This window comes from Misgurnus anguillicaudatus, chromosome 5, assembly GCF_027580225.2.
Source record: "Misgurnus anguillicaudatus chromosome 5, ASM2758022v2, whole genome shotgun sequence".
NCBI lineage: Eukaryota > Metazoa > Chordata > Actinopteri > Cypriniformes > Cobitidae > Misgurnus > Misgurnus anguillicaudatus.
In genome coordinates, this window is record NC_073341.2 from 39,253,062 (window position 1) to 39,267,605 (window position 14,544).

Consider the following 14,544-nt stretch of genomic DNA (forward strand, 5'->3'; position numbering starts at 1 on the left):
TGATGGGACAATGAAAATTCAATTGGTTGATGCTGCCCCCTAGTGGTCAATATAGAGCAATGAAAATGTAGCATTAAATGAGTTTGAGATCTGCAGTGTTAGGTAAGCTACTTTGAAACTGTAGTGAGGTACTTATCAGTAAAAGAAGTTAAACTACAGCCAAGCTACCCATCTGAAAAGTAGTTAGCTACACTAGAAGGTTACTATAAGAATTAGCTAGCTACTTTAAAACTACTTTGATTTTTATTATAAATAACTGAATATACATTTTAATGAATAATGTTTTAAGAAAGTGATATGGGGTTTAAAACAATGTATATTAACACAATTATGATTTCAGTATTGTTTTAGTTTGTGAACTGCAAACCCATACAGCAAAAAAATATATTTTCAAATATAATTTTAAATATATTTCAAAATATACAAAAAATGTGTATTATTTTTATCCTTTAAAACTTAATACATTTTGTAAAAACTTTTATATTTTTGCAATGAAAAATAGATTTTTGGCTGTATGGGTTGTAAAAATAGTATTTGTTGCCCCTGAAATACATTTTGAAATATATGTAAAAAATTATATTTCATTAAGCTATACTTTCTACAAAATGTATTTAGCATATATTTAAAATATATTTTTGGCCAAATAATTTTTTTGCCGTATGGGAATATATGTCTCAAACTAACAGTCTTAGCTCTTTATAATAATAATAACAATAATAAACGAATTAAGGTATATAATTAAAAAACGTGGTTTGAAAAATGCACTAAGTTTATAAGTTATATCTGGATGTCTTTTTCTGTTTGATTGGCAGATGCAAAAGCAGTGGTGAAAACTCAACGTGGCTCAAGATCTATATAAAAACGCGTGTAAAAATGTATAAATACACATAACAGCATGTAGCGATTTGAGCTGGGAATGGAGTTTTATTTGTATTTGTGGAACTAAGAAGCAAAAAATATGAATTAATACTGTTAAATGTATATATCAACATTGTACATAGAACATCATTTGTGAAATTTTTGTAATTGCACTCCATCATCTTCGCCATCAGATGGCACCAATGCATTTTCACCAAGTCAGAAAAAATAAAACCCCGAAGAAGTGAGCGAACGCCGTGATTGGTCGTTGCTCTCAGTAAGAGTAACAGCGCTTGTGATTGGTCGATGCACTCACTAACAGTAACAGCGCTTGTGATTGGTCGCTAGCTGGGCTGACTGACGCTACCAGGAAAATGATCGTGTTGTGGGGACGTCAACACTTTTCCCCCGACTCCGCTGAACTCTCGCACGTTATTGACCGTGTCCGTGAACCGTTTGATGGAAAGTTTCATTCATCTGTGTAATCATCACAGATCGATTGAGCAGAGGCGGTACAGAGCGGGTTTGTGAGGGAAGAATCGGGTCCATGTTCGAGGATAATGGCAGCAGACAGAGAAAGTCCAGACAGACGCAATGAGGATAAAACATTGTCCCGCAGACAGAGTGAAGGTGAGAGATACACACTTTCATTATTTTGTGATGTCAAATACGTGTGTTTATACCCTGGGCTGCTTTGACTGTTTATCTGATCACAGTAGAAATAATACTTAATACTTTGGTAACCATAGTTACAACCTTAATTCGATAGCTTAGCATATTCATATTAGAGTGCCATTTAAATACCAAGCCATTTTTGTATGAGACTTACAGCAAGTATATATAATGATAACTGTAGTAAATGTGGTACTACCACTAACTAACACTACCATGGTGTTGCCATTTTTGTTGGACATGGTGCCAAATACCACAAATACTAAGGTATATTATGCTACTATCTTGTATGAATAACATGCATGTGTGTATTGTAATATGCTTGTAAATTCTGCATCATGGCATATCAAAGTGCTATGGTGCATTTTTGTAAATACAATTTTAGCTCAGAGACCAAAACAAATTAATCAAATCAAATTGTTATAGTCTTATTACTTTTTCCACTATGTGTGGACACACAAATGTGTGTACATTTTGAAAGTGTACATGCATGCTCATTTCACCGATCATTATTATTTGCCAGCCCAAAATGTGACGCCGTGCCAATGTCAGAATAGAAGCGGATTGGGTGGGACTGCATTGAGTGTATGTTCAAATTCTTACAGATGACAAAAGACTTAAAAGTGCTAAAAACCGGTCGAACAAGGTAACTTCTTCCTTTGACTACGTGTTTGTATTGTTCACGGTTTCCCTCTCACAATTGAAGCTTGGCGTTATGTAAAATCTGCCATGGTTAGTTGATATTCATTAGTGACTTTCTATTCACACTAAGAACCATAAAATAATTATTTTGTTTATTTTGATCTTAACATCTTCCTATTTTTTCTGTAACCGTGTCACAGTCCAGTATCATTTAAAAAATGATCAAACATTCTGGTTTGACTGCTATAACAAATTATCCCGACTTCCAATGAAATGCAACGGATCAAATAAACAGCCTGTGTCCTGGTCAGCCTGTTTGACGGGAATGTTGCTTTACACCATGCACTTATGTGAATGAATGAAGCTTCTGTGCACATGGGTGTCGCCTCTGTCTTGAGCAAACACACGACTGCCGTCAGCTTTTGCGGGTGTGTTGTAAATGAGCTGAACATTCACTAGATTCATTCAGAAGAGTGTAAAGCTGCTCTAATGCAATTTTTCAGATTTTAGACTTTTTGTGCCTGAAATGTTTTAAGTTGTGTAAAATTAAATTACGGGACCTGTGCTACTGAATAACCGTTTATAAGTGTTGCGTCACATTAATGAGCAGAAATGCCTTAAATTCCTCTATTGGATGATTTATCATTTCTTTCCCCCAAATCTTTACTTGTATCTAGGGCTGTGCAATTAGTAATTTTTTTATTTTAATTTTTGATTCAAAAGTTTACAAAAACAAGTTAATCGAGGCAAAACAATAACCGTGCAATTAAAATATAAAATGCATGCTGCTGGACCGGTGTGTTTGTAAGGCACTTCGAAAGCACCACACCCTTTAGCACATGAAGCCTATTGCAACACTTACTTAAAGGTGCAGTGTGTAACTTTTAGAAGATTTCCTTGACAGAAATGCAATATAATATACGTAACTATATTATCAGTGGTGTATAAAGACCTTTCATAATGAACTATTATGCTTTAAATTTTTCCACCATTTTTCTACAGAAGCCCTTAACGGACAAACTTTGTTTACCAAGTTGTCCCTGACGATGACGTGTTTGTCCTATGGTGGCTACTGTAGCTTCTCTATGCATTTCAAAAGCGAGGGATGAGCCATGGACTGCAATTTAAAACCTTACCACTAGATGCCGCTAATATTTACACACTGCACCTTTAATAAAAAGGTTAAATAATTGCATGTTTTCAAAGTTACAGAGTAATCGTGTTAAATAATCGTGATTATGATTTTTTTTAACCAAAATAATTGGGATTATGATTTTGCCCATATTCGAGCAGCCCTACTTATATATCTCATCTCTGCTGTCTTCCTTCTCTAAAAATTTCTATTAGCATCGTTTACTATAGAAAGTTTCTATATTAGGAACACATTGCACCAAATAACTCCTATTTAAACATTGACATTACAACAATCACTTTCGATTTCTGGCAATATTTGTAAAATCCTGCAAATTACAGAAAATGTTTTTAAACTAGTATTTCACCCCAAAAAAAGCAAATTAGCCCATAATTTACTCATGTCATCTTGCATGTATATGCTTTTTCTTCAGCTGAACACAGGCTGAGTTAAAATAAAATAAAAATCCTGCCTCTTTCTAACTTGCACCAAGTTTTTGAAGCATCCATCCATAATCCATACATCTATTATGTGTTAATATAAAGCCGTGGAAAAAATGAAGAGACCACTTTAGTTTTGCCATTAATCATCATTTCTACATGTATTGTGGCCATTCCGGTACAGTGTCTGTTGAATTGTAACAAAAGCAAACCTCAGGAGTGACAAAGTCACCCAACAGCAATGTAAAAACCGTCAAATATGAACTATACATGTAAAAGCATTAGTATTGTGTTGTTGAAGAATAAATTGGTACTTTTTTCTCAATTTAAACTCAGTCGTGCCCCATAGACTTAAGTAAAAAGCGTAGTGTTGTTAGTGTGTATGTGTTAACTGGTTTTGAAATATAGAGATGTGCATTTTCTGTAAAGCAGCTTTGAAGTGATATTCATTGTGAAAAGCGCTAAGTAAAAGTCTTCTCTTCTGCTTGTGTCCCATGCAGTTAACAGGAATTTGAAGTACATCAGTTTGGCAATTCTGGTGATTCAGAATGCATCGCTCATCCTCAGCATCCGTTATGTGCGGACATTACCAGGGGATCATTTCTTTACCACATCAGCTGTGGTTATGGCAGAAGTTCTCAAAGTTTTCACCTGCCTGATTATAATCCTGCTACAACAAAAAGGTGTGTTAGATTTTTGTTTCCTTGTTTTCTCTGAGCACAGTTTAGACCGAATTAAAGGTTAATGATTAAAGCATGTTACTGTAGGGCTGGGCACTATATGGAGTTTTAGTAACAGTAGTTTTTTCTCCCAGTGGGATCCGGGATGAGACAATATTGTCTAGATTGGTGTGGTCAGATATGTTCCTCCTTTTTTGCTCCAAAAGCTTTGCCATAAATGTAAACTGAGGTCAAACATAAGCTTTTCATCCAGCTTTAATGGTGTTCTCCTGTGTTTTATTTTTATCACGCATTGTTTTAATAAAGGTGTTTGTTGACGTTTCACATGAGACTTTGACTCCCATGTAAACATTTATTCAGCTATTTCAGAGATGTATATCATGTACCAATTTTTTTTTAACAAAGATATGATTATCGCCCAGCCCTATGTAATCATATAAATGCAATGTCAGAATAATTGTTCATAATGAAACAGAAAGGTGTGACTCTGGTTTCTCAATTAATTTAATGTGAGAACAAATCTACATGAAACTAGCACACTGTATGACTGAAACTTTCATAAAGTATAGCGGCCATTATCTCATAAATTTGAATGAATGAATGAATGAATGAATGAATGAATCTTTGTACAATGACAATAAAGATTACAGAATGCGAAGATTGACCATAAACGGTATCAACTATTTTAGAGAGTATTGAACTATATGAGGAGCTATAGCAAAAGAATTGAAGAGCTCAGATGCAAAACCCTCAAAGTGCATCTGACATGTTTTCTTGAAATGTAGCATTTGGTTTGAGGCCGGGATAAGCGGATTAGAAGAAAAAGTATTTGATAAATTGTACAATACGTGCCAAGAGCATTTGGTTAATAATCATTATCTCTTTGCCGGAGGTGACGTTTAGTAGCGTTTGCACCTGAGCTTCTCAATTGTTATTGATAACTATCTTTATTAATAGTTTTTGTTATAATGCTGGTGCCATGTTTTATAACAGCAAACTGAGAATGTGTTTTGCAATATTTTACCTTGTTAAAGGAGATTTTACTCATTTACAGTGCTGAAGAGCTAATAATTATTTAGGGCACGGTTTCCCAGACAGGGCTTTTCCTAGTCCCATAATAAAATGCATGTTTGAGCTGCCTTATTTTAAAAAGATTTTGACCTGATATATCTTAACATAAATCAGTGCCATTGTTTTGTCTCAAGATGCACACCAGTAATGGTTTTGTTTGTAAAAAAAAATACTTAAATATCCTAATATAACTAAGGCCTCGTCGTGGCTTAACTTAAACTGTGTCTAGGAGTCAATACTGTCCTATCTAACTTACATTTATTATGTGATCTTTCTGTGGTCCTCAGGTAATGTAAAGAACTTCGTAATGTTACTTTACGACTCTATAGTTGTACAGTATTCGGACACACTGAAGTTGGCCGTTCCATCCCTCATCTACACTTTACAAAACAATCTACAGTATGTGGCCATTTCCAATTTACCAGCAGCCACATTTCAGGTTAGTATGCCACATCTTTCACGTTGCCTCATTTTGCACAGTCCGTCTCTTTCCTTTTTTAAAGAAGTTATAATATTATAATGTAGAGTTTAGGGTACGGTAATGTGATCATAGTTGTGATGATGTCGAAAGCAAAAGGTTTTGCTAAATAGATTTGAGATGTAGTTCAATAAATAAATCGGTTCCACGTGAATCTGAAATGTAGTTCTTCACACACTGTTTATCACTGTTAAACACAGGTACACCAATACAGCAATGCATAGCAATAAAAAGTTACATAATTGTCAATAAAAAAACTTAAGTGTATCCGTATTACCGCATTTCCCCGGATATAAGTCAACCCCCACTTTTCACAGTGTACCTTTTGGAAAAATACTTTTTGAAGACCAACTTTTGTCTTTTATTAAACCAAATGCTTTCATTTGAAAATAAAAGGGGAATAACTGGATTTAATAACAGTTAGCCTAGGCTGTCCATTTCATTTAGAAAAAACACGTAGCCTACTAATATTTTATTAACTTTTATTATCACTCTGCCTAAGTCCAAGTAAACTTGTTTACATGTATTTGGTGCCACCTAGGCATTTTTGCGGGTGCATGGTTTGGTTGACTGCACGATCTACACTGCAAAAAAAAGATTTTCAAGAAAAAAATCTTAAATTGAAGATGCTTTTTCTTGATGAGCAAAACGAACCAAGAAAGCAAGTCCAGTTCCCAGACCAAAAACATCAAACACAAGTGATTGTGATTTTGTGCATAAAACAAGCAAAAATCTGCGTAAGCATATTGTTCTTGAATTTAGTGTTTAAGAAAAATGTTCAGGATTTTTTTGCTTGCCCCATTGGCAGATTTTTTGCTTGTTTTGTGCACAAAATGACTTAAATTTGATATTTTTGGTCTAAAAATAGACTTATTTTCTTGGGTTGATTTGCTCATCAATAAAAAGCATCTTAATTTAAGAATTTTAGATGGTATTTTTGCCTTGTTTTCAGTAAAAATAAGAAATTTCCAGTGCAAAAAATGTTTTTCAAGAAAAAAAATTCTTAGTAGTTTTGGCTTGTTCTCAGTAAAAATATCTAAAAATTCTTAAATTAAGAAATTCTTTCTCGTCGTTTTGAAGAGCAAAACGACCCAAGAAAATAAGTCTAGTTTTTAGGCCAAAAATATCAAATTTAAGTGATTGTGATTTTGTGCATAAAACAAGCAAAAAAAAAAAAACTGCCAATGAGGTAAGCAAATTTTTCTTGATTTTTTTCTTGAATTTAGTGTTAAAAAATTTCCAAGATTTTTTGTTTACCCCATTTGCAGATTTTTTGCTTGTTTTATGCACAAAATCCCTTAAATTTGATATTTTTGCTTTAAAACTAGACTTATTTTGCTTGGATTGTTTTGCTCATCAAGAAAAAGCATCTTAATTTAAGAAATTTTAGATATTTTTACTGAAAACAAGACAAAAATTCTAAAAAATTTTTTTTTGCAGTGTAGAGCTGAAATATAACATGACATAGTTTATTGAGAGTAATTTCTATGAAACATTTTTTGTTAAATATTCAGGACAATATTGTAATATGTTTTCCTTTATCTATCTTTTCCTGTAGGTGACATATCAGCTGAAGATCTTGACCACAGCATTGTTTTCTGTACTCATGTTGCGTAAGAGCCTTTCTAAGATCCAGTGGATCTCTCTGGTGCTGCTGTTCGCCGGCGTGGCGATCGTCCAGGTGGACCAAGAAAGCGGCAAGCACAAGGAGGCTTTGACCAGCCCCAACCAGAACTATTTCAAAGGCCTGGTGTCGGTGGTGATCTCCTGCTTATCTTCTGGGTTTGCCGGCGTTTATTTCGAGAAGATCTTGAAGGGTAGCTCGGCCTCCGTATGGTTGCGAAACATCCAGCTCGGAATCTTCGGAACCGCTTTGGGTCTGCTGGGCCTGTGGTGGAACGACGGGGAAGCCGTCGCTGAGAAAGGCTTCCTGTTTGGCTACACGCCACTGGTGTGGGGAGTTATTTTCAACCAGGCATTCGGCGGCCTCCTGGTGGCCGTAGTCGTAAAATACGCGGACAATATTCTCAAGGGCTTCGCCACCTCTTTTTCCATCATTGTGTCCACTATTACGTCCGTCTACCTCTTTGGTTTCCACGTGGACTTGATCTTCACGCTGGGCGCGGGATTGGTCATAGGAGCCGTCTACATGTACAGTCTCCCCAAACCAAACGCCAGCGCTCCCAGCACCAGCACGACTTCATCCGTCCACAGCAAAGGAGGCAACTCGGAGCTGGAAGCTTTCCTCCCAAAGTCAGTGCTGGTGAAGTGAAATAAATCGAGCCATCTGCCGGCATCTTTTCTGTGTCCCCTTCTGCATTTCCTTCCTGCTTAATTCCCATTAATTGCTCTCTACTTCTTTTCCTGGAAGTCTTAACTCTCTTCACGTCTGTCGTCTTTATCTGTCTGCTGTTGTGGGTTCTGCCGTTCTGATGCTTTTTTCTCATAGAGCTGAATTATCTGGGGGCAGTCAGAAGTTCCTCAAGTGTTCACAAGCGAGTTAGTTCATGAACATGGCAGTCGGCTCTTGTAATTTCAGCCGAGTCTTTTTTTTAAAAAGCACAAACGAGAGATGTAGATTAAGGTTACGTTAAACATTTATCATACCTGTGGTTCATCTCCTCTCCCTGTTTGCCTTAAACAGCATTTTCCTGTCAGACAGCTTTGCTATGCTGTGGTCTTTAGGGAGAGTTTTTCGTCATCAGTCTGTTATTGAGTAGAAAAACGTGTTGTCATCGGAGGACTTAAAAGCTAAGGAGTGGATGTTACGACGCCCATCAAGTACATCTAAAAAATGTACACTGTAAAAATGTTGCTGTATTTTTGCAATTGTTTGCCTAGTAACTTACTGTAGATTTGAATGTATGTTATTTGCTGGCAAAACTTTGTTTATAGTATAAATTAAGTTATAAACATTTAACATTGACGGGTTTTTGTCTTTGCAGAGTGGAACTAGGGTGACAGCCTCATGCAAAGCTGTTCTGGGAACCAAAATCTGAAAGGAAAACACAGAAAAAGGTTGATGAGGATTTCTGGTTCCTAGAGTGCTTTGCATGAGGCTGTTATTTTGGTTTTGTTCTTTGGAGACAAAGACTTGTCAATGTTTATTTAACTATGAACAAACTTTTGCCAGTGAATGACCTGCATTTAAATATACAGTAAGTTACTGACAAACAGCTACAGCAATGCTGCCATTTCTATAGACATGTTTTTACAATGCAGGGGATAAAATATAAAAAAGATGAGAGAAAAATAAGAAAATAATATTTTACATTTAATTAATTTCAACCCAACGTTGGGTCAAAAAGGGACAAATCTCACTGTTGGGTTGAATTAAACTTTAGAAAATGTTTATGTTTAACCCAACATTAAGTTAAAACAACCCAGCATAGGTTAAATTACAACCCAGTGGGTTGAGTTTGTCCTTTTTTTGACCCAACATTGTATGGAAATCAATTTTGCATTGTGCCATTAATGCAAATTGGGTGAGGGAATGTGGTTAATTGTCATGAAAATCGCAGAAAATGCTAAAAATCTTTATTAAGGGGTTTTATTTATGTAAAATGTAATTTAATGCATTTTTTTACATACAGTAATACATAATAAAGGTATAAATAGGGCTGTCAAAAGATTAATCGCATACAAAATAAAAGAGTTTTTGTATAATATATTTGTGTGTGTATTGTGTGTAATTATTATGTATATACAAATACACATATGTATAAAAAATTATGTATTTTATATATATATATATATATTATATATATATATATATATATATCAAAATCTAAATAAATCTGTATATAAATATATACACATGTAAATGTTTTTAAATGCATACATGCATGTGTGTCTATATATATATATATTACAAAATAATTACACACAGTGAACACGCATATATTATGCAAAAGCAAACTTTTATTTTGTATGCTATTAATCGCAATTGATCTTTTGACAGCCCTTGGTATATAAATTTTAACGTTTAATATCAATTCAAAGAGTGAGATTTATCTGCTGCTGATAAAAGTATAAAACTAAAGCTCTTTGCCAAAAAAATAGATAACAATGCTGAACGTCTATGTGAATGTCCACCATGTTTACAGTTGCAGAATATGGAAGTAGTCAAACACGGCAATACCTCTTTTCGTTTGGTATAAGTGGCAAAGGCACTGCTGATGTTTTTAAATTATAATTTCAGTGATTTTGGGATGTTATAATAATCAGATCCAGAGAGAGGCTTGTTTTACATCCGTTATATACGTAAACTAACTCAGATATTTATTAAGTTCTCCTTAACCAAAATGTCAAAACTTAAAGTCTGTTTCTCCCACATGTGCATACTGTACGCCTGTCTTTTTTTCTAAGGGGAACTAGTTTTGCTTAACCAACAAATGGTTAATGCTGTGCCTTTCTCTATCAACTTGTGACTGAATGGTAGTACCAATGTTAATATATATAGTTCTTAAACTGTAAATAATATCAAAATATTATATCTTTTTCTTATTATGCAAAAAAGAAATATTCAAGTTTTGTCCATATATTGTATGTATTGTACAAATGATTCTGTGCAAAGATTTGATACAAATATGCCAAAACTGATCTCAGTAAATCCCCACACACTTTGAGAGCACATGCTGATATAAAATGAATATTTGAATTTATTTTATGAAGCACTTTTTGTGTGTGGTGAGGGAACACATGTTATAGGTTGGGGAAATGTATAGTCGTGGTTTGGTAAAGTGAAGTTTTTATTGCTTTAAAGGGTTAGAATGCATGTTATGTATTGTATCTTCATAAAAAGGACTTGGTTTAGCGCTGCTAAATACTAATACTAAATACTAAACTGCTGGTTGATGAAGTGTGTTGGTTTTGTTAATGTTTTAAATGAAGAAACTTGGCTGCGATAATTCAATTAGGATTTTCTTTTGTGTTTTTTACTTGTTTTTTTTTAGAAGCCACCAGGACTGCTTTTTATTGGAAAAAATTTGACTTTTTCATTAACATAAACTCATAATTGACTTTTTTCATCATGAACATTCCTGGTCTACAAACCTGATCACATATGCCACACCATTTAATTCGGTAATATCGCATTGTGGATATATATGTTATAAAATTGAAGCATTTTAGTTCCCTAAAACTTTGAAAGAGGCATGAAATTAAGTTTTAGTTGCATCATGTTTTTAAGTCATTGTCTGAAATGAATGAGCCAAGGGCTTCAGGCAGCTACAGTGATTGTGTGTATGTTTATGTGGTGATATGTGTTATATATAGATATACAGGTGTGTGTGTGTGTCTGTGTGTGTGTTTGAGGATGGGAACATTTATTATAAGCCATATTCTGACACAAAACACCTGTGTGCAATGCTAACCATTATGTCAATCTTTCGTGTTTGTTTATGGGAGATTTGTATGATGATTATTGACGAGCACATGGTTGTATGTCAGAACATGGTCCGAAAAAACTGATTATCTTCATGAATGAAAGCTTTTTTAGTTAATAAAACAAACAGAAGTGCATTCTGGGAAATCATGTAAAGTGAAGATAATGTTTTTTTGTCTTTATTGGTGACTAGATTTTAATAACTTGGGCTGAAGGTGATTGCATGTTAAAATACATACCACTGCACATGTCCAGTTAAGATTTGATTGTCAACATGTCATAATTGTAGAAATAGTCATAAGGTTTTATAAAGCTGAAATATCATAAATGCAGCCTCTGTTAAATATGATCAATATTGTAAATAGACCATAAATGAAAAGTCCAGCCACTGATGGCTGATTTCTTATAGTGACCTCTTTTCTTGAGGTTAACAATAAACATGGAATAGAGAATTGAGTTTCTGTTTAATATATTAAATTTACTGTGTGTGTGCGCTTGTATTAAACAATTACACAAAAACTACAGAATTCAACTCATTCATTGAAGAACTAGATAAAACTAATGATAACATGCAGGTCACAGTTCACAATTATAATGAATTTGACATAAGATATAAATAAAGCACACGACCCTTTTAAGTCTATTAAGTGCCTATATTTTATTGTTTGGTCATATTTTTTATTTCAATCCTATAATATCTTATATAGATCCTCAGAAATAATTATAATAAATTAGAGTGAGTATAAAACTTTAAGCATTCCTGTTGGTTTTGGGGTAAAATGTGAGTCAACATCATAATTTCTTCTATCTTGTAGAGCAAATGTAAGGGCTTTAAACTAGTGATTATATAGGTTTATATAACTTATAAAAATAAGTTGTTATTGCTGAACTCAATTTGATAAGTAAAGTACAAGACATAAAACATATTATGTTGATGTGATAACATTTATTTTACAGTATAGGCACAAAGTTACAAACTTGTTTAATTCATATAGGCTATCTTAATACTCAATGCATTCAATGTAATATTTATCTAAAGATTTGTTTTCTATTTGTAAAGAATATAATCTAGGATTTAGATATGAAACAGCTTGTCTGTCATTGGGCATTAAAAACCCATTAATCAAACCAGCCAATCAAAGTCATGATTGGTTGGTTATTCTCATTGTTATTTCCAGTTTAGCTTGCTAAACACATTATGTGTGTTCTGTACAGACCTTCAAACAGGATTCAGGTTTTTTAGGGCACATGCTGACATCAACCAGAACAGGTTATCAGAAGTGGTTTTGCATAATGCCTGGGTGAGCACACTAACAAATAACTAAAGCATTCTTTCACTTTAATCTCACAAAATAGTGTGAATGCACTTTTTACGTCAATATTGTAAGAATGCATTTCATTGCTTTTTGTGTTTTGTGAGTGAGTATACACAGACTTACATTAATGTGAGCCGGTTATCATCATATGATATGATGAGGAATACATAACGCTAAGTTATATTATATTGTGCACTGTGTTTTTCATGCTTTACATACTTAGTAAATCTCTGTTTCTTCCCCCTCTCTCCCTCAACTTTTTCTGTTATACTTTTAGTCTCAAGTTTTCAGGACCGAAGAAGGGAAACTGATATAGGAAACATCTACATGAGAAGAGATGAGAACACACTGTGCCCGTATTTCCAACACTTCTGCCCCATTTATAGGAAATAATGGTTTTGGTTGTTTGTTTCAAGTGTATTTGTTATGCTGACTGAATTAAACTCTAAATAATGGTGCTTCTGATGATAAAACATAGACTTTGCTTACTTTATTGAATGTTATTTACATACCTCAATAATGAAATGTGATGTTATATTTTGACTGACTGAAGTTATAATACTAATGTAATTCGTAAAAAAGTTTTGTGTTTCATTTGCTGGAAATGGGAAAATGACTGAAAATGTATATTATTATTATGTCAGGTACTTAGTGGCATTATTAGACCTTGACTTCAAAAGTTAATGGCTTATTATGCTATGATTTTGCTCTTTCATCACTAGTGTAATGTTGCCTAGTTAAAGTGTTTTGCCAAGAGTGTCCATAAACATTTTTGTAGTATTGCTTAGTGTTCTTATTCATTTCAACAATGCATTTTTTCCCAAAGTGCCCTTGTTTAATGCAACCTCTTGTGATCTAAAGTGCTTTGCTAAACTATTAAAACGATGTAGCCAGATCACCCAAAAATGAACATTCTGTCATAATTTACTCACTTTAATGTTGTTACAAACCTGCATAAATTGTGTTGTTCTGATGAATACAAAGAAAGATACTTTGAGAAATGTTTGTGGCCAGGCCGTTCATGGGCCCCATTCACTTCCATAGTATTCTTTTTTCCTACTGTGGAGGTGAATGGGGCTCATGATCGGTTTGGATACAAGCATTCCTCAAAATATCTTCATTCCTTCTTATTTTATACATGTTTGTAACAACATGAGAGCAGCTAGTAAATGATGACAGAATTTTTATTTTTGAGTGAACTATCTCTTTAATGTATTTAGATTTTTAAGAGCTAAGCAGCGCCCTCTGCGGACAGGCATATGAGATTTATCTATAAAACATCCTCTATTGAAATCACGTGCATTTGTCATTCGCTTGAAAACATAATTTCAGTTACAAATAATAACGTTTATAGTTTTTACATAAAAGTAATCTAATCATTTATTTTTTCCAAAAGATTTCCAATTTTCACACGGTTGTATGCGTTTTAAATAAACATTGTTTTGAATTCAATTGGTATCGTTGACTTTTATTTTGTTTTATTTTTCTCTGTATAATATGAAAGACTTTTACACTAACATGGAACCGGAAGTTGTTCCGTCGTTAGCGTGAGTTGGCACGCATGCCGGAAGCAGATTGAAACAACCAGGAATTAAGCAACAGCATAAGTTTTGACAGATTTTCGTAGGAATTTGGGGAGTCATTTAGCTTTTTCTTCGGACTCTGTAAGTTTAAACTAATTTATTAATGTATTAAATCTTAAAACATAATTCACGCTCGTAAAAGCGCTATAAAGTGGGCGTGTGCTGCAGTAAACTTATAAGCGCGCATTTACTTGCAACTTATATATTTGTCCGCTGTGATAAACTCGTTTTTATATGTTTGTTTACAAATGTACTTATTTTATTTTATATATAAATTCACACATGT

At 33.9% G+C, this 14,544-nt stretch overlaps 2 protein-coding genes across 2 annotated transcripts in view; both read left to right on the plus strand.

The window, feature by feature from the left end:
- The first annotated feature begins 1,174 nt into the window (after positions 1-1,174).
- slc35a2 (solute carrier family 35 member 2) lies at positions 1,175-13,152 on the plus strand. Its single transcript, XM_055168199.2, has 5 exons — positions 1,175-1,488; positions 4,245-4,427; positions 5,783-5,934; positions 7,532-8,226; positions 12,953-13,152. The coding sequence occupies exons 1-5, from the start codon at positions 1,419-1,421 to the stop codon at positions 12,984-12,986; spliced, it is 1,134 nt and encodes a 377-aa protein (XP_055024174.2). The 5' UTR covers positions 1,175-1,418; the 3' UTR covers positions 12,987-13,152.
- Positions 13,153-14,191: 1,039 nt separating this feature from the next.
- The window catches only part of bcap31 (B cell receptor associated protein 31), a 33,156-nt gene continuing 32,803 nt past the window's right edge, over positions 14,192-14,544 (plus strand). Inside the window, exon 1 of the mRNA XM_055168037.2 lies at positions 14,192-14,339. The gene's annotated coding sequence lies outside the window, so the exon portion shown is untranslated. The remainder of the gene's footprint in view (positions 14,340-14,544) is intronic.